Source organism: Zootoca vivipara, chromosome 5 (assembly GCF_963506605.1).
Source record: "Zootoca vivipara chromosome 5, rZooViv1.1, whole genome shotgun sequence".
In the NCBI taxonomy this organism is placed as follows: Eukaryota; Metazoa; Chordata; class Lepidosauria; order Squamata; family Lacertidae; genus Zootoca; species Zootoca vivipara.
Window position 1 is genome coordinate 77302544 of NC_083280.1, and position 27381 is coordinate 77329924.

Here is a 27381-nt window from a genome sequence, read left to right on the forward strand (position 1 = left end):
CTGAAGTGGTCAAGTGGGGATATATGGCGTGAGGCGATCTTGCAGGTAAACAGGTCCCAAGTTGTAAAGGGCTTTATGTACTAATAGTAACACACTGAATTTGGCTCAGTAGCAAACTGGCAAGCAGTGCAGGTCTCAGAGCACAGATGCTGACAGGGTCTCACTCAAACAGGCAAAGTTTGCAGAAATACACAAATGTTTTAGGAAGAAAACCTTAAGGGGGGAAATCCCCCAACACAGTCCAAATGATAACTTCTGCTCAATAGCCACAGATATCAGAGTTGTCTGGCTGTTGTTGTTGTTTTGTGGGGGGGAGGATAAAGGAATCCTGGAAAAGGAATGGGTGCCTGAACAGGAAAACTCCACACTGCAACCTCTTATACTAGTAGCATGTAAAGATTTCATACCAAATAGCACATTTAGCCCTAATAAAAGTGGACTTTTTTTATACACACAGAATCACAAAAATAACTGTTTTCAGCTCCCACTCTATCAAGGGAAATATTATTCAGAAAATTCCTTAGTGTTTAATTATAGAATCAATTAAATACACTATTTTAGTAGCTTAGCTAAACAGATCTATTTGTTCTATGCTGTCTGCCTATTACCATGAAGAAGAAGAAACCATGAGATGAAAACTGCACTATTAAATACTGGAAGTGTTTGGGTTTTATCTTTCAAGAGTTCAACACTCTTCATCTGCCCTAGTTAATTTTTTTAGAAGATGTGAGAGAAAGAAGCCATGACTACACCAAATAATAGCTGCAGCGATCACTGCTGTTATTTAAGAAGTGTCAGGGTTTTCCTACACTCTGTTCTAAAAGCATCTTTTAAAAATTAACTAGTTTCTACCCACAAAACAGCAATAACACCTGAACCATTTTTACATTAGAGAAAAATTAGGTCAACAGTCACACAACCTACCGTTATATTTTCTAGATCAAGGTGTTTGTTGTGAACAGTTTCACAGAGTCTTCGGATTTTTTCCTTAATCTTGTTCATGTCTTTTTCATTGAGCAACTTGGATGAAGAAGAGTCTTGTTCTAGTTCCAGAAGCCGGATCATTAAATCTAAGCTGGCTCTATCTAGATCCATGTTCAAGCGATCTCTGCTCAAGATATACATTAAAGCTGCTGTACAAAGTGATAAATTCTTCATTGGAAAGAAAAAACAGGAAAACAAAGTGGTAAATATTTGGTTAAGATGCAGAAATCCAGTAAGATTTAAACATGAGTGTAAGATCTGTGTGCAGGGTGTGAAAACTCTTGACAAGCTTACTTAACATTAGCTAGACTCCCAAAAACACTTTCTGCATTCACAAACTATTCAGTACTTCAACTTCAAATTCCAATTGCAACTCCTTGTTGGAAACTGTTGACAGTTCCATGATTCATTGAATTGGCTTTTGTTGGGCTATGAGGTTTAAAGGGGGTAAATATAAATTTTGGTGTGTTGCCATTTTATTTCAGTCCATTTCATTAGTCCTCTCTTTCTGGATCCTTCCCTCTGAACTGTTCTATGAACCCTCTTCCTTTTATCGCTCTACTCACTAGCAGCCATTTCTCTTGCACCCATTTGCACACACAGTTCTATTGTCCTCTCAACACACCATGTTTGCAGTTTTGCTTTTCCATTCACACATTCTCTCCCTGCACCTCCATTTCTCAGGTACCCACTTTGCTGCCCGTCTCCAAAACCCAATGCTGCCCCTCACAAATCTATTTACCCTCGTCTCTCACTACTGTAGTTTTCTGTCCACCAGCCCCTCCATCCTGTATTTTTGTATCCCTTCTGCTGGCCATTATTTCTTCTCACTGCGTGCAGCAAGAACAGCACTGAGAACTTTAATTCAAAATACAAAAATGATACACACAAAAATGGGCTGTGCAGCATGGCTGACTGCAACAGACTAGAGAAATTGGTTCTAAACCAACTATACCACTCAGAATCCAGAAAGATGCAATGCTACAGATGCATTCTTTCCTCCCCACTTGTGATGGGCTTCAGGAAGTCTGACATGCCACCACAAACAAGAGTAAGCCCTGCCACAATCAAAATAATATCCTTTAAGTCCTCCAAGGAGTTACAATTAGCCCACAGACTTTCATTACACAAGTCAGGGGCAAGGCTATGTCCAAGCAAAAGCTTTTTGAAGTCTCAGTTTAGTGGTTCTCCAACTTTCCCCCAAGATCTACTTTAAAATTGTTGAGGGTCTTGGCAGACAAACTTAATGATTTTTCTGCTTGTTATAACAATTGCAATGCACTGTACTAGATGCTGCATTATTTTTAAATAGCATTTCTTTCGCTTCTTTTATTTCTTAAGAGATTATATTTCAGTGCATTCCGAAGAATTTAAACTGCAATAAAATAATACACAACAGACGAAATAAAAACACAATTAAAACCAATATGAGTATTAAAGTGATGGATGTGCCATTTGACATCTGCAACCACAAATCTACATACGTGGTGATGCTGCGAGTCATCCAGTGTTTTGAAGACCATAGCTACCATCCCATGTGCTCTCAAATGCATTCGGAAACTGGGCATGGCGCACTTTGTCGCCAGGCTGATAACACTAAAAACAAAACAAAACCTTATGAACTAAAGTTTCTCAAAGTCTCTAGCACAGAATTTTTAAGAATTCAACAACCAATGGAGAGCCCAAGTTGCCTGCCCACAAACCCCTACAGTCACAATGGAGCATAATCAAATCAAATGACATGGTGCACACCACAGGACAATGTTGTTCTGGCCTCGTGTCAAGCAAACCCAAAGTGCGTGGAGTAAACTTTGTCAATAGGGCACTACCCTGTAGTGCAGGCCTGTAGCACAAATAGTCTGACAGTCAGACATATTTCTCACTCCCAGTGCAGCAGGCCTATAGCAAAATCAGAAGCAGTGAGCAATTTGACTCAAGGTGCTCCTCGCAAGTGTATGCAGTGAGGAAGAAACCCCCCCTAGTGCTCCACTGATCCCCCTTCCCCATCTCCCCTCTATGGCTACCACTATGCTGTGTGATGCAGTGGGAAGCAGCTGAAGTCAGGAAGTTGTTGATGTTTACAATCAGCTGGCCAAGCCACAAACCAGCAAGAGAGCTGCCACCATCACAGCTCCTGTCAATCACTTGTAGTCTGGTCCCTTAGTTAAGGACAGTCCAGCAAAGAGGATTGATCAATGCTTAGTTTATAGAGGGAAGAGCTTCAGTGATTGAAGAGCTCCAATCAAGATGTCTGCACACAGTCACAAACATTTAGAGATCTCCTATTCATTTTCTATTTACCCTTTATCTTTACCTCAGAAAGATCAAGCTACATGAAACAAACAGGTATGCAAACATGTACAACCTTATGCAGAGCTACCATTATGTTCTTTGATAGTGGTATTCTGATGACACAAGCTCTTTCTCCTTTCCAGCTGATTCTCTGCCAGCTGTCTGGTGAATTTACTGTATCTGGATGAATATGCTAGCGATAATGGTTAATGCTGTAGCAGACCACACCCGTTTGAAACAAGATTTCTTCATGGAAAGAAGGGTGAGGCTGACTGGCTACATATGCAATTGATTAATTATTAACCTATTAAAAGCCACTGATGAATTATTAATCTAATCTATGTGACCGTCTGAACGATTGACCCACCCTAAAATATAATCCCCCTATGGCTCTGTTGTTGTGTTTTTCTGTTGCATTTGTGTAAGTTTAGTCTTCTTTTAGTTTTATTTCAAACTAGAAATACTTTGCCCATAACTATTCAGAAATAAAAAGCGAACTAGCTTACAACAATTAATAACATCCTTTCACCAGTGTGTTTACCCAAGTAACTATCCAATGCTTTCTTTAAACAGTATGAGACATTCCTTATTAACCATAAGGGGAATAAAAATCACACCATGCAACTTCAGAACAATAGTGGGAATTATTTCATTTACCTATTTACTGTGAATACATTCTCAGGTCAAGATCTAGCTCTCTTGAGAACACAGAACACAAATAGCTCTCCTTATTAACAAGTATGATTTAAGCTACAGTGGTGCCTCGACATCCGAATGCCTCGACTTCCAAAGGTTTCAACTTACGAAGTCGGCAAACCTGGAAGTCTTTTCGCCCCGCGCCGTTCTGCACCTGCGGAACGGATCGCGTTCTGTGCCGTGAAGAGTGCCGCGGAACAGATCGCCTTCGTAAGTCGAGATACCACTGTATACAGATTGATTTCCATTCAACATCAGCTCAATTTAAAAGTTTTGTGTAAAACTAGCAATACTTTTTACACAACTGCACCAGTACACGGGTTCTCCATAGGACATTCCTGAAGGAAACCAAATTGCTACGTGTATATTATTAGCAAGTGGGATATCTACTCATTTGACACATTTCTGCTTTCACTTCCCAATGGTGCAATAGTCTACAATGCTTATGAAAACAATACACCTAAAAAGAAAATATGGTAAATGTGGAAATGCTATATTAGAAATATCTTACCTAAGGCAACGTGTGTTTAGGGGTTGATTGCACTTCAGTCCACTTAACAAGTATTCAATATCATCGGTGAACTCTTGATTCTCTCCAAATTCTACTACATCGTTGAAGTGCTTCACATGTTGAACAACAGTGTATAACTGGAAGGCAGATGTATAAAATTTGTTTTTAGTTTTAGAGCTCCCATTTAAGAGACTACTTTATCTGGCAGCAACAGAAATCATCAGCCAGGTCAGACTGATAAGTTATCTATTTTAATAGGGAGGTTTCTCCACCTGGCCAATTGTTCTTTGGATCATAAATGGTAAAAAAAAAAAAAAATCTTTCACCAAGTTTACTTTCGAAACAAGAAAGTTTTAGATAGTCCACTTACTTCTTTATCTTCTTTCCTACATTTCAAGGCAGTTACTATCTCTTGATAGGGTTGAGTGGGTATGGTCACAGTTTTTATCACTTTGGGAGGTGGTGCAGGAGCTTTGAACACTCCATCATCTTTATGAATTGCCTCCTTTGAAGACAGCCTTACCTATTAATGAAAAGTACTTGAATGGATAGATGTTTAAGCCTTAAATGAACACCAAATAGGCAACAGAAAATTACATGCATTTGTTGCATTCACCCACTGGGATTTTCAGAGGCTTCAAAAGTGCAAATTAAATGAGTGACCACATGCTGTATGTGCAAGATGATTACAATTCAGATGTCGTGTGTGTGTGTGTGTGTGTGTGTGTGTGTGTGTGTGTGTGTATATATATATATGGGCCTCCAGGGGGCAACTGAAATGGAAGTATAGTGACATCCTTACCATTTATTTTAAGAATCCAGACTAATGGAACCACATTTAAGCTTAAAAAAACTAAGCAGACATACACAAACCCAAAAATATTTTAAAAACACAATGGCGGCTGTTAACTGCTCCCTCTTTTATGTCCCTGAAACCACACTCATGCTGAGCCATAGAATCATTCAAAATATTATTCCCCCAACAAAATCATTTTGTACTTTCATTCTTGGCTGTGTAATGGAAACACTTTCTGTGCACAATTATCACCTCCAGTTATTTATATGATTTGGAGATGTCTTTGACCAATAAAAACCCCGATTTAAAATTGTGTGGACTGAGAACCAATAACATTTCTAAGTGCATTATAAAGCAATAGATGCAAACATTTACAGCTAGCTGCCACAAAAAATAACTTGCTGAAGCAATTTGTATTTCAGTTTAAATTACATAAACCATCCCATATGCTAAGAAGTATAAACATGCAATAATGAGTTTGGATTCAGCCTGCATAGCCATGTACAAGAGAGTGGCCTAAATGTAAGAAACCAATGTCAATGGACAACGTATTCTTTGCAATCTAAGAAAAGTTAGTTAAAATATCATTATTATTCCTGGTTAAATTAATAACCATTGTCATACCAAAAGCATGACACAACCATGGAATATGCTAGGGTTTTTTTTAACCTTAATATCCAGCAGTATCTGCAACACTGCCCTGATGTTTACTACTATAATTTTCAGCCATTTCTCAGGCTACTTCTCCTGGTGTATATGAATCATCTCGAAGTTTAGTGTTTTAAGCACTGGGTGGGTTGGCAGAGGGAAAGCAAGACCCCCTTACTCACAGGGACACTTGGATTTTTCAACACCTGTGATGTCGGAAGAGTCTCAGATTCTGGTTGATTCCAATGTCTAGCATTGTATACAGCTTTTGTTGGTGACTGCAAAACAAAAGTTGGAATATTCATTTACAACCTAACCTGCTATTTATAAGAACACCCATTTCAAATCCTCTATGAGATTTATTTTACATCATGTTTTGTCTTCCACAAAACATTTCATGGGAGTTTTGAACATTAACACTGACATGACAATGCTTTACTCCCTTAAATTCTAATAACATCAGAACAGAACTCATCATCATGACATTATGTGCAAAACTAAGCTTTAGAAGGTGTATATATTTGTCTAAAATTCAAGATTTTCTATCAGTTAACATAGCCATGGGGGTGTGGAATAAACAAATATTTCACATTATTCATCTCCTAAATGAATCTGCATTTTAGTTCACTGGTCACAGGCCTACAACTCTTGACTCTGTTTATTAGCGAGCCATTATTTGTTGCCACAATCAATGGCCTCTCTTTCCATATTCTACAGAGCTGGGGAGGTTTTGGGACGGATATGTAATCTTCTCTCATTTGAGCTGGAGTACAGAAAAAATAAAGTCTCTCTTCAAAACAGCACTTCTTACGTTCACCAACCCACAGTTCAAATGAGAGCCCCAGGAAGGCTATCTGATGAATAGGACAAGAAGCAGCACACAAGAGAACCCAGTAACGTCCACCTCTAGTGAACAAATGGTGGGTGCCTGTTGCGAATTATTTTCTATCAAGATATAAAGGAAGTGAAGGACCTGAGGAGGAACCAGCAGGATACTAGCATGCTATAAAATCCAGATGGTTTTTTCATCCTGTTATATTTTCCATATATGCATTAGTTCTTGGAAACATGCATTATGAACCACTAGGCTCTGGGACTGTCTCTTAAACAAAAGTACTGCTAAAACCATGACAGTCTAATTTCATTGGTACTACTTACCCTCTTTGGTCCACTAAATATCTTCCGTGTGTTTTCCTTAGACTTATCACCTTGTGAATTTATGGATTTCTTATTGCTTTCAGGAACACTGGATGCATCTTCTGGAAACTCCAATAGCTCTGCCAGGAGTAAGACAAGGAGTTGTAATTTTTCAAGTTTGTATCAGGGGAGGTTTCCTTCATGTAAGGTGAAAAGTTCAAACACACTGAGAACTGGGTAGTGCATACTGGGAGGGAATTAACAAGAAGTACTTTACAGCAAAGAGCGCCATTTGCTCGTTTTATCACAAAAATGTGTGTATGTTATGTGTTAGAGAATGTGCAGCCTACTCCTTTTTTAAAACAAACAAACAAACAAACATATTTTTATTAAAGATTTCTTGGTTTACAAAAGTATGCGCAATGTGTCTTTTTTCAAGTTACATTTTCTACAGATCAGTTTCATTTGTTGAGACATTAGTGTTACATTAGGAAGAAAAGACTCAGCAGCCTTCTCCTTTTGACATAAATATCACAGGAGGCTATTCTACATTTTAAAAGGGGGGAAATGGAATTCAGATGAAAACTCTAGTTGAATATGTATAGTTTCCCCCTCCCAAAGGATTAAGAAAAACAGGTGGGGCTGGAGGGATTTACCACAAATCACTCTATTGTAGAAGGAATAACAGTTTCAAATGCACATTCTATGTTAAATAAAGCATAGCTTAAGAATAATCACATGAACATGAAAGCTGAAATCAAGTTATCAACTCATCAAGAACATACAGCGCAACATTACATAGTCCTGTCACAATCACATCATACAGAAGCAGGTTTCTGCAAGTCTTATTAGCCAAGTCCTGCTTTGTTAACACCTTCAGCTCCACTAAGTCCTGTGCCAGACAACGCAGGGAAGGGGTCTAATATTGCACTGTACTTTGAAGACAGACAGAGGCAGCAAGTCTAACCACTACTACCTACTCCAAAGCTCTGTGCATTATGAAAAGCCCCACTGGCCTCCCTTTAGAGCCTTGCGCCTCCTTCCAAAAACTCAGCCTGGCACCTCACTTACCCAGCTTTGGGAAGACAGTGGGAGCATCAAATGCATTCCCACCCACCCCTTCACTGCATGACAACACAGTCTGCAGGTCTCATGTCAAAGTACTCTTGCAGTCCACTCGGTATGAAAAGTTGGACTGCCCTGATCTAGAGATAGGGAAGTCTCATTGGCCCTTTTCTGTGGTAAGGGAAAGCAATGGAAACCAGACATTACAATTGTCTTAAAAAGACATGTAAACCAAACAGGTTTGCAACAACTTACTAGTTCATAAAACAATTGGATTAATAACAGGAGAAAGATAGGATCATCATATAATAGTTATAATTAAACTACACACAACAGAAAGAAAATAAACTCAGAGGCCTAATGAAAAAAATAAACTCAGAGGCCTAATGAAAAACCTCCCATAGTGAAATTAATTGCTCCCATTTCAGGTATTAAAACCAGTTCAATAAAAATAATTACATTGGGGACAATCTGGAAGAGCTTTTTATCTGTGCAGTCCCATTTAAAAGCATGGAAGTCATTATTTGATACTGTAGTCATGAACATGTGGAAGTAAGGCAGGCTCTTGGGTGTACAGCTATTTTGATGTGCCTACTAAACATTATTCATGGTCATGGTTACATGGTTTTAAAGCAACACTATCACATACAAACCAACAATGAATCCCATTTCACTGTGTTCTCTCCAAGCTATTCACCTCTTTAATTCCATCATTCCTTTTAAACATCCACACCAAAGCAGATTCTTTGACAGATTCACGAATCATGCATTAACTTAAATCTGCATTAACTTAAATCTTTAGCTAGAAAACTAACAACATTTAGGGATCAAATGTTTAGCACAAGGTTGACATTTAACAGCCTGGGGGGGGGGGGACCTGTTCCTCTGGGCCAAGCAGAAGGCTTGCATTTGGGGGTGGTGCAAATGGGCAAAAATGCTTTCAATGGCAACCCTTCATATTTTACGATGTATTGCTGGGGGTGGAGGCTAGAACTTGCAAGTGGGCTTTTCCAGGTGCAGGGCACTGTTGCTTGGAAGGTGGAGGTTAAAAAGATACTCATGTGCAAACACAAGCAGTCAGTCATGCCGGCCTCGATCCTGGGTTTGTCAAACTGACTGGCTGTGCATTGGTCAAATTAAAGCACATTAATTAGAACAGTAACAAAAACTGAATTTGTTGCAAGTTGAAAACATGGTAGTCTTCTGAAAGCCACTGTTCTTTTACAGAAGATTTACAGAGCACCACCCCAGGTCACAAGGGGGGCATTTCTCACCACATCAAATACAATAAATTCTGTAGCAAACGTTTGTATGGCTGCTTGTGTGATCTGTTTGTTCCTGCTGAAAGATGCCTACAGTAACATGAAGCTAGAAAGAAATTAGTCGTACCTTGGATCCTGAACACCCTGGAACTCTGACGTTTTGGCTCCCAAATGCCGCAAACCCAGAAGTGATTGTTCCAGTTTGTGAATGTTCTTTTGGAACCTGAACATCCAACAGGGCTTCTGCGGCTTCTGATTGGCTGCAGGAGTTTCCTGCAGTCAATCAGAAGCCACAATTTGGTTTCCAAACGTTTTGGAAGTCGAATGGACTTCTGGAATGGATTCCATTCAACTTCCAAGGTAAGACTCTATATACTGTAATCTATGTGGCTTAAATGGAAGAACAGTGAGACGGAACAATTTGAGGTAAGTTGCAAGGCACCACCTACCTAAGAAGAAAGGTTGACAGCTACAAGAGGGAAGAGCAAAGGGCCTCATTCCTGCCATTGCTAGCAAGCAACCTTGTAATAACTCTGAAAATGGAAGCTCCCACTTACACAACAGTAGACTTTACTTCATGGAATATTTGGCCATCTCATTTGACAGTTCAAATAGACTCAACAGCAACCCACCTACTTGACTATTAAGACATAAAAACAGGTGAACATTTTGGCTTTACAAGCATGAACCACCACATCCAAGAAAAAGATAGATGAATATTAAGGGACTGGTTTTGGGGGGAAGACACTTGAGACCAGCTTTTTCGGAAGAGGAACATACAAATAAGTGAGGGCTTTACAAATATTATCCTTTAGCTACACAAATAAGAACAGAGTTCACTTTCTCTTTGACAGAATCCAATCACCTAACTATGGCAAGGGAACATCATGCAAGTATATGCAACAAGTTGCTGCAATGTTTAACCTGGCAGGGTAAGGAAGATATGAAAGTTATCTGTTGAGAGTAGATCCATTCTAGCCTTGATACTTTTAGACTATGCTGGAGAACCAAGAAGAGACAGAAGACTTCATTTTGAAATGTTTAAAGGAAACACAGTCATCTTTGAAGTAGCTGGTTCGTAATCTGTCACTCTCCTCAATTCTCTTCTACTCTGTGATTAATTCATGTTTGTTTTGGCTAAAGCAACCATCACTACAATAATTAACCAGTTTATCTTGTCTGCCTTGCTGATCAAGCATTTCATGTGTTGTACTCCAATGGCCCAGTTTAGTTTTGGGAGACTCTGTAGTCAATGTCATCACTAAGTTCAATTATTTCTGGTTGTTTATTTAAAAGACAGCCTACCACATACTACAATAAAAATCACACCAAGTTCCTATTACTTTGATGAGACTTCACAGGAATTTCTGTGAAACAAGATCAGACTACACAAAGATGAAGCCACAGTTTCTCAATTCAACTGCAACAGAAAACTGCTTTGAAGTAACCATGTCAGAAGCCCTGAAGCTGACATGCAAAATGTGGGGGCCAGAAAGATTAGGAGAGAGGGGGGGGAGATTCAGATATCCACTCTTGGCTTAATGAATCAAATTATTAACTAACAAATTGTAGCTATTAAATTGTGAAACAAGGGCAACAAATTAATATTACCTGGGTTAGTGCTTGACTGACTGTCTTGTGAATAGTTCTCACTTCCATCAGAACTGGACTGAAGTGAAGAGGATGGAGCTGCTCGGTTTCTTTTTTTATTGACTTTTCTTTCTAACGGCCGGTCTTCATCGTCATCTTCACTTTCACTCAAGTCATCAAAACCAAAGTATTTAATTTTGTAATTTGAGCTTCCAGATGTTCTAGAGCCACCTTCACCACCCCCTCCTTCATCATTGTCGTCAAACCCAAAGAATTCTAATTTGACATCTTTTTTGGATTTGGTATTGCTAGGTCGAAATCTAGTTGTTGTCTTGGTTGTTGCCATATCGGCTTTCTTTCTCAGACGTCCTGCTTCTCCCAAATCAGTAGGTGTAGATGTGGCATACTCATCAATACGATCCATAGTGTCTTGTATAGTAACATTACAAACCGATAAACATGATGGATGGAGAACAGTGTAGTCTCTAGTCCTTCCAACAGTCCCTCTAAAACTGGTCCCACTACTTAAAGCAACTTTTTTCACTGGGTTCACACCATCAGTATTTGAATCACTGTTTGCTTTGGCTAAAGGTTGAAGAGTGCCATCCAGTAGCTTATCAAAATTTGTCGTCCCCTGTGATTTTGTTTTGTTGGATCTACAGTATGTCCGACAATTACTTGGCCTGAGAACAGTTTGCATCAGTTCTTCGCTAATGGCTTCCTTTGGAATTTCCATATCTTCTTTAACCAGATATTCATCCTTGCTTTTTATCTCTGAAAGTGGTTCATCATCAAAACCCAACATATATTCTCCTCTTCGGGTATCCTCATTTTCATCTTCCCATTCATAAAAGCCAGTCACTAATGATTCCTTTGTAAGTGACACTTCTGATGGAGAGTCTCTCTTCCCGATATGGGAGTCCCAAGAATCATGAGATTCCTTCATTTCAATATTGTACCCAGAGATTTCTGCTGTTTGAACATTAATTATATTATTGTCTTCAACATTCTTGTAGATGAAGTGACTGTTCTCACTGTCGTTAAAAGTCTGTACTGTATCTATAAAACAAATAGCAATAATTAAATATAGCTTTTTTTAAAGTTTAACTGCATTTTATTTATACTTTACAAAGAAATAGAGAAATATTCAACAAACAGCAATTTCCCAATTGGGACACAATAACAAAACAGTTATTTGTTACTATTAGGTTCACTACAATATTACCCTCTGTTGTTTAGTGACACGAGGCAATAATCAGGCCTGGGTACAGAACATTTCTCCACCCAGCTGCAGGAAAGAGTTGCTCCATAGCTGCAGTTTTTCTTCTGCAGCAAAACCAAACCAGCATTCACATAACATGTCTGGAGTTTGCTGACTAAATGCTGCCACTCCACCCACTTTCATTACACTCCACCCAGGTTACCCAGTACAGTACCATGCCTCAATGTAAACTCAGACAGGATTGCTATGGACCAGCCTCAGCCACATTCACAACTCTAATTGAATTCAAGTTACAGATCCTTTGAGCAAGCCATGTTAACACTGTTTGGGATACCGGTAGTACTAAATATAGACCAAAACCTATAAAGAGCAATGCTGGAATGGCAGGTCAGATCAAGTTACTACATTTAGTCAGAAGGTCGCAAAATAAATTATAAAGTGATGTGTCCAATGTATATCATCTGTTCATAATAGGTTCAATACTGTACCTACAAACAGCTTAACATTTCATTAGCTGCATACCAGAAATTTCTGTATTCAATCTTCCAATATTAAGCGCAGCTTATCCACTAAATACACTAGAAGCTTTCTTGCTCCTGTAAACAAAGTAAAATCTGCATAAAAGGAAGTAACTGCAGTTACTGTCATAGAATTATAGAGTTGGAATGAACTCCCGAAGGTGTTCTAACCCAACCCCCTGCAACACTGGAATATGGAGGTGGCCCTATGGGAACTGAACCCATGTCCTTGGCATTGGTTCACTACATCAGGTATTGCACTGAAATCTTTAAATACCTAGGTTCAAATCTCTGCTCAGCCATGATCCATTGTAGATGCAATTCCAACAGGTCACTTTCTACTCATTCAACCTCAGTTAACATTTTTAACAATGTTTGCAGGAACAATGACCTGCTTCACAGGACTGTTGTGAAGGCTAATAAGTTAATAAGCATTAAATCAATGTATTAGCAGTGCTTTAACTACACCTAATGAGCCCATTATAATGTGGCCTGACTTCTTTCCTAGCCACTGTAAACTGAGGTACTTGCAACACTCATCAAGTTTATCCCTGCAGAAAATCCACACAATGAAGCCAACTAGATATAATGGAAGGATAGTAGGAACAGTTTGATAAAGATAAGCAGTTATTCTCCTACCCCACAAGACCTAAAATACCACAGACTGTTCTATCTATTCTCCTCAGTTTTGCTTTTGTTACATTTCTCATAAACCATCGGTCCCTTTTTTTGCCTATGGCTCTGACCCACGAAAACAACTAGAAATATACCGTAAGTGGGGTTTTCCTGCTTTACTCCTCTCTTCTACTAAGTGCCACATATGCTGTGAAAAGTCACTTCTGAAGATGACATGGGTAGGCTGGACACCACCGCCCTATAAATATCTTCTATTTATATTTTCACAAAACTGAATTCAAGTCTGCATCTGTCCTATACAGTTGAAGCGGTCAGAGAAATCAGCAGAACCATGGACCATTGATGTTCAATTTACACTGTTCTCTTTTGTGAAGGTAGAGAAGTGAAGGGAAAAGTCCTCAAATAAAACCTAGGTTGTGCAATTTCCTTTTGGAAGAAGTTTGCCTTGTTGAATTTTAAGGATCAGGTCACACACTTTGCTTTTTTTAGAGGCTTTAAGGTTGCAAACAAATAGTTTTGTTCCCTACAGTTTTATCATTTATTCTTATTTTTAGACTTGCTTTTTAACTACTCACCTAGTCACCACTGGCGACAAAGAATTTCATCCACGCAAATGAGCAGGCTGCAAAGGAAGAGTGGAGTACTGCCCTGACAGCCTGCCATGTTTCTGTGCCATATAATCTTTAAATATGTGCCAAGCCCATCTCATTAAAACTTGTAGCTGAATTACACATTACCATCTTTATGATGGAAGGTGCAGAACCGAGCCTGCCATTACCTACACTTCGAGTCCAGGAAAAGAACTTTCTGCTGGTGGGCAATACAGGGTCAGCTGCCTCCATCAGCTACCTGTATGCTCCTAGAATCATAGAATCAGAGTTGGAAGAGACCACAAGGGCCATCCAGTCCAACCCCCTGCCAAGCAGGAAACACCATCAAAGCATTCTTGATATATGCCTGTCAAGCCTCTGCTTAAAGACCTCCAAAGAAGGAGACTCCACCACACTCCTTGGTAGCAAATTCCACTGCCGAACAGCTCTTATTGTCAGGAAGTTCTTCCTAATGTTTAGGTGGAATCTTCTTTCTTGTAGTTTGAATCCATTGCTCCGTGTCCGCTTCTCTCGAGCAGCAGAAAACAACCTTTCTCCCTCCTCTATATGACATCCTTTTATATATTTGAACATGGCTATCATATCACCCCTTAATCTTCTCTTCTCCAGGCTAAACATACCCAGCTCCCTAAGCCGATCCTCATAAGGCATGTCCTCTACTAAAGCGAGACAGAAATGTCATGAGAAATCTCAAATCAGTCCTGCCATTGGCTATGCTCCTTGCCCATGCTGGTAGCAGGCGGCTCTCCAGAGGAAACCTACCTCTACCAGGGATGAAGCCATTGGGGAAGGAATACTGCCCACTTACACGTAATAGGGAGCTTCTGCTGCTGCTAGAGTGAACAAGCATGGTGGGGAGGGATGGTGTAAGGTGACACAACCACTGGAGACTGGTCCAGCCCCTTGTGCTGAAGACTAGCATCAGTCACCAGATGTTGCCTGTATTATGTGCCTACTCTCCTTCTCTAATACAGATCCTCATGAATAACATGAAGCATGAGGTGAGAGAATTGTATGTGCAATACTTAAATGATTGGATTCTGCTTTTTCAAATGGCCTGCTTCTGCAATGTGTATGACAACCATGCTTTGTGTCTATTCCTTATGTTGTAATTAGCATGCTGTTTTACTGTCTTTGGCAATCCTTGGTTCTTTATTTGTACCAATTCAAATAAGACTTCTTCAGACTGATGAATGGTCACTCGCCTCTAGTAAACGACTACATGTTTTGCAAGTTTTGAGCTGAATTCAAAGTGCTTATGTTATCCTGAATAGCCTGAGGCCCAAATATCTTAGAGAATGTCCTGGTTTAAAATCAGTTAAAGAGGCCTGGTTTAAAATCAGTTAAAGAGGCTTTCCTGGTGATTCCTACAAGTGATGAGGTCAGAGGTACAAGGGTCTATATCTATATCAGAAATTTTTCAGTGTCAGTTCCAAAACTTTCAAATGATCTCCCCATTGAAGTGCATCTTACTTTTGGAGATCAGGAAGTCTAATTTTTTAAAATCTGTTTGCACAGTACCGTATTGGTCCGAATATAAGCTGCCCCTGAATATAAGGGGGGCCAAGGAGTTAGTGCTTTCACTCCACTGCCGGCGGCAGCGCTTCCAGAGGGTCAGCACCACCATAGCCTCTGGCGGGACAGGCAGAGAGAGGTGGAGGCTGGTTGGACTCACACGCCCCTTGGCGGGCTAAAGCCAGGCAGCACCTCGGGCTAGTGCCAATCCCAGCACACCGGCTGCATCTCCTGTTCCACCTCCTAGCTCCTCCCTTCCTTCCTTCTCATCCATGCCACGTTCTGGCTCCCTCTCAGAGACACCCTTGCTACACCGCCATCTTGGGAGCCGTCGCAGCCGAAACCAGGCAACATCCAGGGACAGGCCTGCTCCAAGCCAATTTTTGTAAGTTTGTGAATATGAGCCGCAGATAACCTTACTCTCCTCACAAATCTCCAGCTATTCCACCCTCACTTCATCACATATGAAAACATTCCGAGTCAACAAGTGTAGTATGAAGCATTCAGAACATACTTACTGATAAATTAAGAAGAGTACCTACATTTACATGGCAAATAGCCCATTTTCATGTTCTATGAAAAAGCTATCAGCCAAGTGTCTAAAATATTTCAAGATCACAAATAGTTAAACTGAAGCTTCACGACAACTTCTACCAAAAGTGGTAATCAAACAAAACTCTCCGCACTGCTTGTGTTCTAAAGCAGAAATGCAATGTCAATTCCCATGAATTCAACAGTAGAGCTTTTTAAGGATGAATGCTGTTGACAACAGAATTTAGCTTGCTACTTGCCTTGTCCTTTGACTATTTCCTACCTCGTTTACCGAAATTGCTTCTTTGCTGGGTGAGCTGTTGCTCTAATCTTTATGTAACCTTTCCACAGCCTTCTTATCTAGAATCCTTCCAACAGATGTTCCCTTTAACCACATCCTTACCATGACAAGCTTGTGTTTTATACAGATAATAAATGATATTTAATAGGAAAGGAAGGCTTCAAGGAATATCATGATTTTATAGAACTATAAATTAGAATCATAAAATGAATTAGGAAAAACTGGCACCGCTATGCATGTCTCTGCTGTATTACTACTTGTAAAGGGCAAAAAAGATAATAACCATCCTTTAAGCAAACTCTCAACTGTATCATCAAGGTAACAGTTTTCCAAAGTGACCAAACAGAACCATTACAGGGTTTTTGAGGAATTCAAGTCAAAATGGAACAGATTTATTTGTAGAGCATGTGCCCATAGAGAGTTGTCTCAGACTACACTTGTAAAGGTCTGGGTAAAACAGGCACTAACTATTGAAGAACATGCACTACTCATGAAAGAATAGTTTCAAGAGTTTATACTCAAAAAAGGGATGTGACACTTAGTACCTGACAGTCAAAGTCTTCAGCTACAGAAAGGGGAAAAGGATAGCCCTACAATGATTGCCCTTCATCCCTCTTAATTTGGCATTTCACAGGCATATGGAAAGCAAACTCCTTCAATCAGCTGTTGTTCATAAACTCATACAACTCTGGAGGAAAAGCATGGAAGATCATATGTGTAATAGTACAAAAGCTTTCCATTAGTACAATAATAATAATAATAATAATAATTTATTATTTATACCCCGCCCATCTGGCAGGGTTTCCCCAGCCACTCTGGACGGCTTCCAGCCAAATATTAAAAACAGTACAGCATCAAACATTAAAAGCTTCCCTAAACAGGGCTGCCTTCAGTTGTCTTCTAAAAGTAAAATAGTTACTTATTGCCTTGACACTCCTGGGAGGGCGTTCCACAGGGCGGGTGCCACTACCGAGAAGGCCCTCTGTCTGGTTCCCTGCAACTTGGCTTCTCGCAACGAGGGAACCGCCAGAAGGCCCTCGGTGCTGAATCTCAGTGTCCAGGCTGAATCGTGGGGGTGGAGACGCTCCTTCAGGTATACAGGACCGAGGCCGTTTAGGGCTTTAAAGGTCAGTACCAACACTTTGAATTGTGCTTGGAAACGTACTGGGAGCCAGTGTAGATCTCTCAGGACCGGTGTTATGTGGTCCCGGTGGCCACTCCTATATGGCATTTCATTAGCAGAGCTCAAGCTTCTATCAGGAGGCAAACATTAAGTAACCTCCTCCCAACTACTACTCATGATTGCACATGCCAGAGTGTTATCAAGAAAGCCAGAAGGCAAGATCAAACCCTCTTCACTATGTACATAAAAATCATCCTAGCACTTCTGAACACAAGATCTCTCTGAAATATAAAGAGGCTCTGCTCTTTCTATAGATCAGAGGTAGCCACGCTATGCCTCTCCTGGAACTGTATGGACAACTCCCATCATCCCTGGCCACTGGCCATGGTGGCTGAGGCTGATCAAAAGTTAGGCAACATGTTCTAGATTTTGTTTTTGGCTTTGTAGCTGCAAGAGCTATTAGCTTGAACTATCAATTGGAGGAGGCAACGTTTACAAAAGCTACATAAACCATTATGATTACTGTGCATCTCAGTGTCAGATTGATTACAACATCTCTATCCATAACTCACATTCCTACTAAAAAAAACTGTACACATAGTGGCTGCATTTCTGCATCATGCTAAACCAATGTGAATTAGAAGAAACAAGCAGCAACAAACTGCAAGCTTATTTACTTCCCTCTCTTTTCCTCCCATGTGTCTGGACTCCGGAAGGAGTTCAGAAGTGTTTCAAACTCTGATTAACCAAAGCTTGCCATGCCATCTGCATCCAGAACTGTGGTCAATCTTAACTATGTTTAGTAGAAACAAACCTGCTTCAATAACTACTGTTTGAAGGTGACTTGTTTGAAACTAATCATAGCTAAGCAAGTTTGTTGGTCCAGAGTCCCAACAATTGAACATGTTAAGTGAAATCTTCTGTATTTCTCCTCTAGGCTGGACAAGAGTATGGCAGGGGGAAGCAAGCTCATTGTGATTTGTTCCTACTAAATTACGGTTTAGGATGACATGCAAACAATACCAATTTGAAGGTCAAGCAAGTGACCTGCTTTTAAAAATGAATTAGTATCTTCAGTCTTGGACATAAGAGTGCAGTAGAGCCCTACTAACTTAAAACATTCCATAACTCTGTCTGAAATTTAAGCTGCTGAGGGGGCGACATTTTGTGAGATGCCAGACTTTTTGTGCCCAACTATGCATTTAGGAAAGTAACAAATGTAGTAATTTTCTGGATCACAGCTTATGTGATCAGATTTAGAGATCATACAATCATTTAATATATGTGTATACTACCTTAATTTGATTATCTATGCAGGCACATGCATAGTGAATGAACACTTGTTGTTTTATCAAGTATTTCAGGAATCCAGATGAGTATTACTCTGTGGGATTTAATTTGAGCACACCAGAGATTTCTGGTAAACATGATATGTTTTTCTTCAATTCTTGAGCAGGTGGATTTTGCTAATGAGTATTATTGCTCTATGATTTTCAAATGAACCTCATCTCCTATTATACCTTAGGTCTTCTATCCAACTTTTAGACACATTTTCAGAAACTAGTAATATTAAAATACAGGCAATTACTAAAATACAGGTAATTACACAAGCGTCTCCTTACAGCTATGTATAAAATGCAAAACCAGTTGCACATTATGCCAAGTGAGCAAAACAGAAGTTTTCCTTGCTTCTGCAGTAACATACAAAGTGCAGACCCCCTGATCTCATAAGAAGTGATTTACATGTTCTATTTTGTAGGGAGGATACTTAAGTCCCTACTCTGCATGTTACCAAAAAGACAGCAAAAGCAGAACCCTGTTTCAATAACATTCCACCTCTAATTTTGCAAATCTGTTTTTTCCTCACAACAGCAGGATGGGGGCTTGTTATCTGACAGGGCAAAATAAGTTCATTAAAATGTTTATGGGAGTTATGGGGATTGGTCATTGGTTTGCCACTTAATGTAACATTAAGTGGCATTCAAGTGCTGATCTTTTTAAACTATTTTTAAGCCTTGCACCACTCTCCAGGATCTCTGCAGCCTCACCCGTAAGCTAGATATTCGAGAGTCCTGGGTAAGTGCCAAGCAAAAAGCCAAACTTCTGCAACTTCCCCCTCCCACTGCAATTATCAACTTCTTCTGCTCCACTCCAATTTTAGATTTTTCACTTTATCCACAAATGGCTAAAAAATATCAGCCCCCGTTTCAATCATATTTCTGTTTTTCTTACTTCTCTAATATACAAAGCAGAGAACTTGACATTTCTACATCACTACAGAGGTGCCTTAAAAATAATAAAGGAAAGAACAAAAGCAACCATACTGCACTTGTCATAAATGTTATTTTAAACTTAAAAGCTAACACACTACTTAATCATACATAAGTTGGCAGGGCCATTGTAAAGGGAGGAATCCATCGTTGTTTGGGCAACTTCCACCCATACTACACACCTCCAAAATGTGCTCCAGAAGTTCCCTCAACCAATTCCTTGCTTCCCTGACTTTCAACTTGCAGCGAAAGGGAGCACAAATTTATTAAACATTCCAATTTGCAAATATGTGAAATTTGTGAAACTTTATCTCTCACAACCAAAAATCCCTACACATAAACCCATGCCGTGGAATAATTCAAATAGAGGATCTGATAAGCATCTGAATTGGAAAGAAAACATTATTTGGTGAAAAGAGTGGCCAACTTGCAAGGCTGACTTTAGTTGTTAACTCTGAAATTTAACTGTATTATCCAAGCTTACCTGCTAGTACAGTGTTAACACTGCTGCTTTTGAGGTCACCATCCTCCATATTTCTGTTTGAGTTCTTCTCTTTTAATCCATGAACAGCATTCTCGAAAGAGACACATTTGCTGGACAAAATATCTTCACTGATTGACTGAGTATTTTTGCTATTAGATTCAAGTACAGAAGAGAAGTCCCCAGACTGAGATGGTTCGACTGACTCCAACTGAGAAGAACCTTTAGCTTGTGACACATTCTTTGAAGATACTGGCAGGGATTCTTCATCACTGTCAAATCCAAATGGGTCTTCTATTGCTTCCTCTTCTATTTTGGGTTTCTTAGGAATTTCAGAAATGTCTGGCTTGATGTTGGGCCTCTTCTGTCCTAGCTTGGCCATAAAGGTCGTTTCTCCCCATTTTGTACTAAGTGTAGTCCGTTTGTTGGAAAAAACTTCATCAAATTTTGAACTGCCATTGCCCCCTTTCCTGCTATACGTCTTCCCAAATCTGGATGTCATTTTGACAACTGTTTCATATTCTCTGTAGAAAAAAAAGAGTATCTTTTAGAATACAATTTTACTACATTTTATTATATTAAGTTACACGCAGAAACATCTTTCAAATAAACAATAATTACATGAAACAATACTCGTGGCACTTTTACAGAATATCACCTAAAGCAGGGCTGTCTAACCTGAGACCCTTCAGACATTACTGAACTATAACTTCCATCAGACCCAGCTAGCAAAGCCAATGGTCAAGAATGATGGGAAATGTAATTCAGAACCTCTGGAGGACCACTGGTTTAGCTGTCGCCAACCTAAAATAACACAAGTTAATGGATAAAAATTAAGTTTATCATCTTAAAAGATTTTCACACTACATTCACAGACTGCGCCTGACATTAGGGGGTTTTTTTGGGGGGGGAGATGCATAGTTAAGCTCCCTTTCAATTATTTACATGTTCTTGTTTGCTTTTATACTACTGATGACATGCCATTCATATTAGAAAGTATTCGCATCAAGCCTTAAAGGCAAATTTTCTACCCAAGGTAGAAAATTTTGGCCTTTACTATTCCATCAGACTGCAGCTGAGGCAGAAGGGAAGCAGGACCAGAAGGGAAGCAGCTCTATTAGGCTTCTTCTCTCATTGAGCTGTTGCCATCTAAGCTGGTTGTTATAAGAACCCGACAACATCAAGAAGCAGTTCTTGTGCTTGCTAGTTTTCCATCTTCGCTCCTCAACACTTTTGCCTTTTGTGTCATGAGGTCAGAGACTACTTTTTTAAAAAAGATTATCTACAAGCTGTCCTGGGAGCCTTTTTGATTGATGAACAGGGCAAGGAATGCTTTAAATTTATGAAGTTAAACCATGGAAGTGGGGGGGAAGGGGACCGAGCTCATAGGTTATGGGTACAGGCTTCTGCCTCTGACCACAACATTTTGGGGGTCTACTGCTTCTAAAATGATTAACACCAGTGGCTCACTCCATGACTCTGATGCTGCAACCATAAACAGCTTTAATCATCAATGACAGCACAGCCTGTTCTCCTTGTGGTTTAAACCACAGCCATAATATTAGCTCTCCTCTTAGCAGTAAATGGCTCATGCTTCAACCATGATATGGAATCAAAACACTATTTGGGGCTCTTATCTTAACAGTGAGTCTCTTTGTAGTTTTCCTAAGAACTTGGGACACTATATTGTTTTAATAAACATTCCTGAACCTCATAACAGATGATAAAACTACTGACTGTGACAAGAGTGCATCCTACTTAAATTTCAAAAACAAAACATCCCAAGACTCAATATTTTGAGTGGGAAAAAGAGTTTTTGATCAGCATAGAAGACAAACATTCCGCTAAAGAGAAAAAAGCTGATGTTTCAATATACCAGGTAAGTATTTCAACACACAAAATTCAAGACACAAAGCTTGTACAAGACAAAACTGCAAAAAAATCTATTAACTGTTAATCCCATATTACATACATACATATTAAGTAGATTAACTTAGATGTTACTTTCAGTATATCATTTTATTTCTGCCTATAAGGTAGCAACTGTGACAACCTTTTTTTCAGTTTATGTCCCATTCATGGGTGTAGTCAGGATTTTTGTAAGGGGGGTCAGAACCTCAGTTAGTTAAGTATTTTTATTGATTTTTGTTGATTGGGGGAGCAGCTGTCCCCCCAGCTACACCCATGGTCCCATCTCAATCAAAGCACATTATTCCCTACAGACTCACACACAACTAAGTCAGTGTTTGCAAAAACAGCCACAGCTTCAAATTGTCTAGAACAGCTCTGTAAAATGTAATACAGTAGACAAAAGAAAAATATACCGTAATGTATTGATTGATTTGTTAACAAGCCATGAAAAGCATCCCTAACAACTAAAATCCTGATATTCCATGTATCGTACAGCCTTACCCTAAGGCTGTGGATCTCATCCTCTCAAACATGGGCATCCATGGGCACAAGACTAGAAAATTGTTTTATAAACACTGTTGCCCTTATCACAAGATTCTGGAGCTAACAAAATTTAAAGTTATTTGTTTCTTTTTAAAACCCTATTGTCATTTTAATTCTTCAAGCTTTTTAAAGTTGCTATTTGAAATATGTGGAATATTTTATTAAACTAGGATAGATTACTAGAACATCAAATGATATATGAATACATACTGTACTAGAAAATGCTGGTGAAAGGGGCAATTCAAATATGACCTGTACTGGTCTCACCCAGTCGGCATCACTATTGATACACTGGTGCAATTTGTCAACTTATGGTATAGAGGTGGTTTAAAACAACAACAACAATTTATTATTTATACCCTGCCCATCTGGCTGGGTTTCCCCAGCCACTCTGGGTGGCTCCCAACAAAATTATTGAAGATGATAATCATAATAATCAAGTGAGAAAACATCAGACATTAAAAGCTTCTCTAAACAGGACTGTCTTCTAAATCTAAGATAGTTGTTTATTTCCTTGACATCTGATGGGTGTTCCACGGGGTGGGCGCCACTACTGAGAAGGCCCTCTACCTGGTTCCCTGTAACCTCACTTCTCGCAGTGAGGGAACCACCAGAAGGCCCTCAGACCTGGACCTCAGTGAACGATGGGGGTGGAGACGCTCCTTCAGGTATACTGGGCCGAAGCTGTTTAAGGCTTTAAAGGTCAGCACCAACACTTTGAATTGTGCTCAATAATAGTATTACTTGCTAATGGACAAATTACATTCAGCCACACACGCCAGTTTTTAAAACAGCATCTTGCATAAATTGCTTGGTAAATAACTTCTTGTTTTACTTTACTGTGGAGATGGAGAAACCTGCAGCCCTCCAGATGGACTCCAACTCCCATGAGTCCAAGTCAGCAAAGACCCATAGTGAATGATGATGAGAGCTGTACCACAGCAAGGTCTGGAGGGCCACAGGTTTTCTATGCCCAGCCTAAAATTTCATTTGATTAGACTAGGAATTATTTAAGTTCAAAACACCAAAGTTGATCTAATGTTCTGAATCAGATGAAGCACCCTATGAAAAAAACTAGCCTTGAAATGTTTGCGACTGAAGGGCCTTCTCCTTTCTGCCTTCTACTCTTCCAAGAGTGCTTCAGTTTTACTTTGCAGTTCACAACCTAGCCCTTTCATATTCTTTGCTGGCCACTAAGATATTAGTTAAGGTTGGGACAGTGAAAAAGAAGATCACAGAATATAAAAGTGCAAAGTTTACTACATCATTAAGTATTAATGCTACGCTCATATGGTTGTTCAAAAAGTTATATCGAAAGCCACCTGATCAATCCTTTTAAAGATAGTCTGCCTCAAGGGCCCTAATGCATTTTCCTGCACTGCTTCTTAGATCATGAAAGGTGGCCTCCCCCCACCCCACTTCTTTTAACTTAAGGCACGAGCGGTGGTGCCTTATGACAATGGAGGGGCGGGAGGATGAGGATACCGTGTCATCCAGAACGAAAACACGAAGTTAATGGAAAATGTCGTCATTTCCCTTCCGGTTTTCTCATGGCTGTTACCGTCCTCCCGCCTTGCAAGAGACCAGAGAGTGCCAGCGCGACCATAGGGGCAAGCGGGTTAACAGAGAGCCACTGCGACCACTGTTTCGGGATAGGGGTCCCTACGAATAATGACGGGGGGAGGCCCTGAACCCGAGGCGGAGTCCGAGCCGCACCCTAGTTCGAGCTGGGGGGGGGGGGGAGATACAGGACCACACGAGAGAGCTTGCCAGGCCAGGAGTTCGTAATTTGGGTAACAGCCCACCGAGATCGGGAGCATCACGAGCCGAAGCGGGCCGTTTCCAGGATGAGGCCAAAGTCGCCTCCTCAGCCCTTACCCCGGAAGAGGCCTAGGCGCTGAGAGTCGACGCCTCTCTCTCGCCTCGGAGTCCGACCCACCTGATCGCCCCAAGGCCCCCCTCGCTCGCAACCGAGGGGGCGAAGGGGAGGGGGGAGAAGAAATGCAGAGCGGCGGGTTAAGACCCTCGAAATAAGCAGGTCGCATGAACCGATTCGCTGCGCACGTCTCCTCGGGAGTCACTTGTGCCGCGGTTCGCCAGGAACCGAGTCCTGCCCTGGATTGCAGCCCCCCCCATCACGGATGCGTGTCATGGGCGGGGGGGGGCAACAGGGAAGGAGTATTTTTGAAGCTTTTTGGGGGGGTGTAGGGAGAGAAGATCCCTTGCTTGGTGTTTATAGGCACAGAAACGCAGGCCATCGAGGCTTCGGAGTTAACGCCGCCACCCTCCCCCTCTCCTTATGTACACACGCATATTTATATACGGATTCCCTCCCGGCTTCATCCTCGGGGCCGCCTCCCCTTCTACGGCCTTGCGAGGCTTCCCGTCGTGTGGGAAGGCGAGGAAGAGAAAGCAGGCCGCCGCCGCCTCCTCACCCAGCGCCGGAGAGCCCGGCATAGGCCTCCGGGAGTTCGCTCGACCTCTCTCTAATTCTCCACACTTACCACAGCAAGGCCGAGGAAACGAGCCCACAAACGCACAACCACAACCGAGAAACGGAAGGGGAGGGGGAAAACCGAAACCTGCCGGGGTAAGTGGAGAGGGACGGGGGTGCCGGGGCCTCCGCCGGCTTCGCTCCCAACGGCCGGGCTCCCGGGCTCTCTCCTTCCTGCCCTCGCTTGATGCCTTCGGGCGACGCCCCCGGGGCCTCGGGCTCCTCCGGCCGCCTCTCCTCACAGGCCGCCCGGGCTAGAGCGCCGGCCTCGCGTCCTCGCAGCGCGGCCGCCACCACCGCCGCCGCCTCCTCCTCCGGCTGCTGCGCCGCCGCTTCCTTCGCGCCGGGATTATCGCTGCCGCCGCCGCTGCTGCTACTACTAGTGCGGCTGCTCTTTGAACAGGGCCCTGGACCATCTCTCCGCCATTTGCCCACCGCTCCTTCCGTCACTGCGCTCACACACTCGGCCTCCCTCCGTCGCCGTCGCCGCCGCGGCCAATCACGGCCCGCGTTGCTCAACCGACGAGCCGGGCGACGTCGCGCATGCGCCGGCGCCGACGGCCGCGTTCGGGCGCCCCCGCGAGCGCGCCAGCCAGCCAAAGGGCTGATAGGATTTGTAGTTGTTCAGTCTGGCTCGCTGCAACTCCTTTCCTCGCCCCCTGCTCCTCCTCGCACGCCCAGTGATGGTGACTTCCCTTTTTGGGACGCGTTTTGGAGCCTCTGGAGAGTTCTGCAAACCGCAGCAGTGCTGACTCAGCGGCCCAAGGGCTCCCTTGACAGCTTACCTACTTAATATCCCCTGTTTTTTGTGGTCTGGCTGATGGATGCGTTGCTTTTTATTGAGTTTGAAAAGGGTTGTTGCTCCGATTTGCTGGAAGGACCCATGGGCTAAAACAGGGGTAGGCAACCTAAGACCCATGGGCCAAAAGCGGCCCACGGGGGTCGTTTAACTGGCCCACGAGCTGCCCCCGAACCGAGCCGCGTGCTCGGTGAGTCCCCACGCGCTGCACTAAACCGGTGCAGCGCTGCGCGGGGACTCACTTCCATGCACACGTCTGTGCATGCTCAGACGCTGAAAATCGTGTCTGCGCAGACACAGATGCTGGAAATCGCAGCCGTGCACGCTCACACGGAGGGATCTCCGTTGAAGTGAACCGGCCCAGGAGAGGTAAACCTTGCCAACCCCTGGGCTAAAAGCAGCAGCAACAACAATTTTATTATTTATACCCTACCCATCTGGCTGGGTTTCCCCAGCCGCTCTGGGCAGCACCCAACAGAATACTAAAAGCACGATAAAACATCAAACATTAAAAACTTCCCTAAACAGGGCTGCCTTCAGGTGTCTTCTAAAAGTCAGAACGTTGTTTATTTCCTTGACATCTGATGTGAGGGCATTTCATAGGGCGGGCGCCACTACCAAGAAGGCCCTCTGCCTGGTTCCTTGTAACCTCACTTCTTGCAGTGAGGAAGCCTCCAGAAGGCCCTCGGAGCTGGACCTCAGTGTCTGGGTTGAACGATGGGGGTGGAAACAACAACACATACACACAACGCTTCCAGGGCTGGATTAAGACCTGTAGAGGCCCAAAGCACTTAAAATATTTTGGTTCCCCTGTATATATCTATTTCAAAATACAGTCGTACCTTGGCTCCTGAACGCCCTGGAACTCAGACGTTTCGTCTCTCAAAATGCCACAACCCCGGAAGTGACTGTTCCAGTTTGTGAACATTTTTTTGGAACCCAAATGTCTGGTGGGGCTTCCTCGGCTTCTGATTGGCTGAAGGAGCTTCTTGCATCCAATCAGAAGCCACGATTTGGTTTTTGAAAGTTTTGGAAATCAAACGGACTTCCGGAATGGATTCCATTCGACTTCCGAGGTACTGTACGACTATAAACAATAATAAACCATAAAATACAATTTTATTTTTGAAATTAAAGCAACCTACAGTAAGATGGAAAATAATGTTTCTTTTTCTATATTTGTATAAATAATGTTTATTTTCAGCTGCACCACATGGTCCATGGTAAATCTGGCATTGGAAAATGTCTGTGGTGTTTCCCTTCCCTTGATGTTTAGTGATTAATGTTTAGTGCTTAATGTTTAATCCAGCCCCAAACTTCTGATTGTTCTCTTGTCTCTGAATGCACAAGCTTCTGCCATTTAACTCCTTTTCTCCCTGTGGTTTGGCTTCAGTGTGGTCCTGTGGACCGAATGTTGTATATCAGGCATCCCCAAACTGCGGCCC

The 27381-nt window shown here is 41.7% G+C and overlaps 1 protein-coding gene across 2 annotated transcripts in view; it reads right to left on the reverse strand.

Moving 5' to 3' along the window:
* Positions 1–25595, reverse strand: part of WAPL (WAPL cohesin release factor) — a 41309-nt gene extending 15714 nt beyond the window's left edge. Inside the window, exons 1-9 of one of the 2 annotated variants that reach the window (XM_035137610.2) lie at positions 25230–25595; positions 20193–20713; positions 11003–12040; positions 7086–7204; positions 6110–6205; positions 4854–5006; positions 4484–4620; positions 2469–2580; positions 925–1152 (exon numbers count right to left, since the gene is read on the reverse strand). In XM_035137610.2, coding sequence (XP_034993501.2) covers positions 925–1152; positions 2469–2580; positions 4484–4620; positions 4854–5006; positions 6110–6205; positions 7086–7204; positions 11003–12040; positions 20193–20691 — 2382 coding nt within the window. In that variant the 5' untranslated portion in view covers positions 20692–20713; positions 25230–25595. Of the gene's footprint in view, positions 1–924; positions 1153–2468; positions 2581–4483; positions 4621–4853; positions 5007–6109; positions 6206–7085; positions 7205–11002; positions 12041–20192; positions 20714–25147 lie in introns of both variants that reach the window. The other variant, XM_035137609.2, reaches the window with a different exon arrangement.
* Between the last annotated feature and the right edge of the window lie 1786 nt (positions 25596–27381).